Source organism: Leptinotarsa decemlineata, unplaced genomic scaffold (assembly GCF_025532065.1).
Source record: "Leptinotarsa decemlineata unplaced genomic scaffold, Ldec_3_MD MMD2_tig00005002_RagTag_RagTag, whole genome shotgun sequence".
Lineage (NCBI taxonomy): Eukaryota > Metazoa > Arthropoda > Insecta > Coleoptera > Chrysomelidae > Leptinotarsa > Leptinotarsa decemlineata.
In genome coordinates, this window is record NW_027412614.1 from 1,305,466 (window position 1) to 1,308,856 (window position 3,391).

Below are 3,391 nucleotides of genomic sequence, written 5' to 3' on the forward strand. Positions count from 1 at the left end.
AAATTCAGTTCAGCTTTGAGAAATTTCAGGTTGTCGAGTCCAATGAGGCCATCAAAAGTTTTATGGAATTTGAAGAGGTAGAATTTCAGAATGCCGTTTGAGTTAAACTCAGGAAATATGGGAATTTCTGCACTGTAATCTTGAGAATAGTTTTGGAAAATGGAAGTGACGACGAAGGGATCTTTTTTGATGCAATCCTTGTAATATTGGAAAGCTAATTCAGGATTGAGAAAGGATTTTGTTGATCCGGTGTCAATGAGGAGTTTGAGGGGAGGATTTGCAATGGTTATATAAGGAAGTTCTCTCTTATCGTCGAATGTATGCAGTTCCACTATGTTTCTTGGTTTTGTCCTGGATCCAATGGAAAATTTACATCTGGTTCCTGTTGGTCTTCTTGAACCTGGAATTCTTCAGTTGGTTCTTGATTGGGATAAGAGCAGGTTTCTTCAATGTAATAGGGGTTTGCTTCATATCCAAAGTCTTCGTCATGTTGCTCAATGTTGAACATGGGAGCTGGATTGGAATTTGGTCTTGCCTAAGGTTGGGTTCTTATGCTCCTCGTTGGTGCTCCATAAGTATTTCTGGTACTGATGCTCATTGGTGTTGGTTCTTGTCCGTTCTGCCTGTTTGGTTGATTGTGTCCAAAACGTGGTGGTTGAACTGAAGGCCACATCTGTTTCTGTTGAGTATTTGATTGCCAATGTGGTCTGAAGGTCGGTTGTTGAAATTGTGGTTGGAATCCCATTGCCTGATGAGGTTGTTGTTGTCCGGGTTGTTGAAAGTGTTGCATGGGTTGGTACATCCGCTGTGGTATTGATTGTTGGGCATATTGGTGATTTGCAGTTCTTTGCTGGGTCTGGAGTGGTTTCTTGGGGACTTGTGGGGGTCCAAACGTCCTTTGTAGATAACGGATATTGTTTTCTTCTTGGATGTACTGCATTGCTGTTGCCAAGTCTATTGGTTTCATTGCTCTCATGGTGGATCCCATGGGCTCTCGTAGTCCGGCTAGGAATGTTGTTAGAGCTTGTTGTTGGAAAAAGCTTTTCTTGCTGATCTTTATCGTATCATCGGCGGTGTGTAATTCGATATAGTTTGATATTGTGTTTAAAAGTCCCATGACTTTTTCGTAGAAACGTTGTGGTGTTTCGTTCTGGTCTTGTCGCAGGTTTACCAAATCTCTTGTTAAGGAATTTTCATTCCGTTGGTCGGCGAAGTTTTGGATTAGAGTTCCTTTGATGCTGTTCCAGTCACTACATCCATAAACTGAGATGACGTCTTTGGCTCTGCCTCGTAGCTTGCTGAGTAGTCCTTGTATCAATATATGGTTCTGAAAACAACCGGGGTCTTCAGTATTCCAATATTCGTTCAGAATCATTGTTGATACGTTGATGAACTGGTATAATTCATTTGGGCTTCCATCGTATTCGGGTACAATCCAAAAATTCTTCAGGTCGAATTGTTTTGCCATGTTGATGGGATTTAAAGGTTGGTCAATTGTTTGAGGAATAATGGATGGGCGAGAATTGATACTTGAAGGTGAATTTGGTAAAACTAAGGTAGGGGGACGTAAAATAGTATTTGCAATTGATGAAGTTGAGTTCATTTATGCTTACAGGATGACGATGATGGCTCGTTGCATATTCTGTCACCAAAAACTTATTTCTATGTAGATATTCCTTGACGGACGATAGTGAAGAGGTATTCTTGTCTACGGCCGGAATTCTTCCTGGAGTACTTGCTTCTCGGTGGAACTTGGTTCGGGAGAATAGTGGATAAACGTTTGAGAACGACGAGGATCTTCTAAGGACTCTTCCACTATCCTACTGACTGCGCCAATTATATTTCTCGTTCACACAAAAGGGTTTTTAAAAACTTTTTATTTGAACAGAGTAACAACTAATAACTATGAAATATAAGTACTGGCTATTACAAATCAATTGAACCTATTTATATATAAATTATTGCCGACTTTGCAGATATCAGCAAAATAAATGATGTCGTCTTCGGGTCATCGAACAATATCCTGCTGATGTAAGGGGTTATCGAACTGTAACTCGCTATCGGTGGTTTTCGCCAGGTCGTCGAGGCTGATTCCTGGCTGTGCTGCTTGTACGGCGATGCTGACGCGAACGATCGGGTTGATACGGTCCATCCACATGGCCCGGATAATCTCGTCGGCTGTTGAGGAACCTGCGAGCGTCTGCAGGTGGCGCATGAACTGAGATGGCGATCTGTCGCCGATGTCCTCGCGTTCCAGAAGTTGACGCGTTTTTTGAGCCTGTGACTTCCTTAGGCGTCGCAGCAACTCGTCCTTAAGTTGTTTGTAAGGCCTGTCGACTGGTGGGTTGAGAATTAGATCGCGAACTTCTCTGGCCTCCCGGGTGTCGAGCGATCTCGTGACCTGACGCAACCTTTCGATGCTGGTTTTGACGCCGGCATCTTCAAGTGTCCATTCGACTTGCTGGAACCATACCTCCGCGTCGTCGGAGGTAAACATAGGTATTCTGAGACGTGCAGAGATCGCACTCGCGGGTTCGAGATTACCATTTGGCACTGTAACGATTAATTACTAGGGGTACTTGTTCAGACGGTTCGAAAACTGTATTGTCTATGAACAAAACGACGCGTGAAATTCAAAGGGTACTCACTTGTATAGCTGGTATGGTCAATGTTTGGAAACGACGCGCAAAATTCACTTATATCACCGTCACCCACAAAAAAAAATTATCTCGTCGGGGTCACCAATGTCGAGACTGTGTGTGATAGGTGTATTTATTAATCAACACAGGACGTTTATCAATGATGAAATTCATCAACACCAAAACACTATGACTAACGAAACACAAAATATAAAAGCGCCACGTGGCTTTGACGAAGCGAACAGTTTCACTTGCACTCGATTCTCGAGTGTTCGATTTGGATGACTGCTTGACAATAGATAAATGAAATGTTTTTATACTAAGTAGTGGTGAGAAAAGTGCCTTCAATACAATAAATAGCTCTACACTATGACAAGAGAAAAAATAATAAGACCAAATAAAAAAGCAACATTTACTAACATCTAACTAGAAAAGTTGAAGAATGCACTATGACACATCCATGAGTTTTCAGGGATATCAGATAGCCCTACACATTCCAGATGTAACCACTGAATTTCACAGCTATCATTTTCACATTGCAACATAATGCGGCCATCATCTGCTTTATTGCAAAAACACCATATTTGGTTAAAATGTCTAGCCTTGGTGAAGTACCTTCCGAGAAGTTCAGGAAGCACAGCTCCTTTATGAAAGGCATACACTTTTGGGTAATTCACTACCCAAAAATTTTCATCTCGAAAAATTCTCTCATGAAAAAATCTTTTTGGTGACCAAATAACAAAGTCACAATA

The 3,391-nt window shown here is 41.6% G+C and overlaps 1 protein-coding gene across 1 annotated transcript; it reads right to left on the reverse strand.

The window, feature by feature from the left end:
• Positions 1-1,708: 1,708 nt before the first annotated feature.
• Positions 1,709-2,497, reverse strand: LOC141484175 (uncharacterized). Its single transcript, XM_074179270.1, has 2 exons — positions 2,059-2,497; positions 1,709-1,827 (listed from the first exon to the last, which is right to left on the reverse strand). The coding sequence occupies exons 1-2, from the start codon at positions 2,495-2,497 to the stop codon at positions 1,709-1,711; spliced, it is 558 nt and encodes a 185-aa protein (XP_074035371.1).
• Between the last annotated feature and the right edge of the window lie 894 nt (positions 2,498-3,391).

Bases quoted from the DNA above. Each gene is read 5' to 3' on its own strand.
- LOC141484175 (XM_074179270.1), bottom strand. From the start codon at position 2,497: ATGTTTACCTCCGACGACGCGGAGGTATGGTTCCAGCAAGTCGAATGG. The intron at 1,828-2,058 runs GCGAGTTACAGT...TAATTGGCGCAG, and splicing joins CCTGGCGAAAACCACCGATA to TCAGTAGGATAGTGGAAGAG.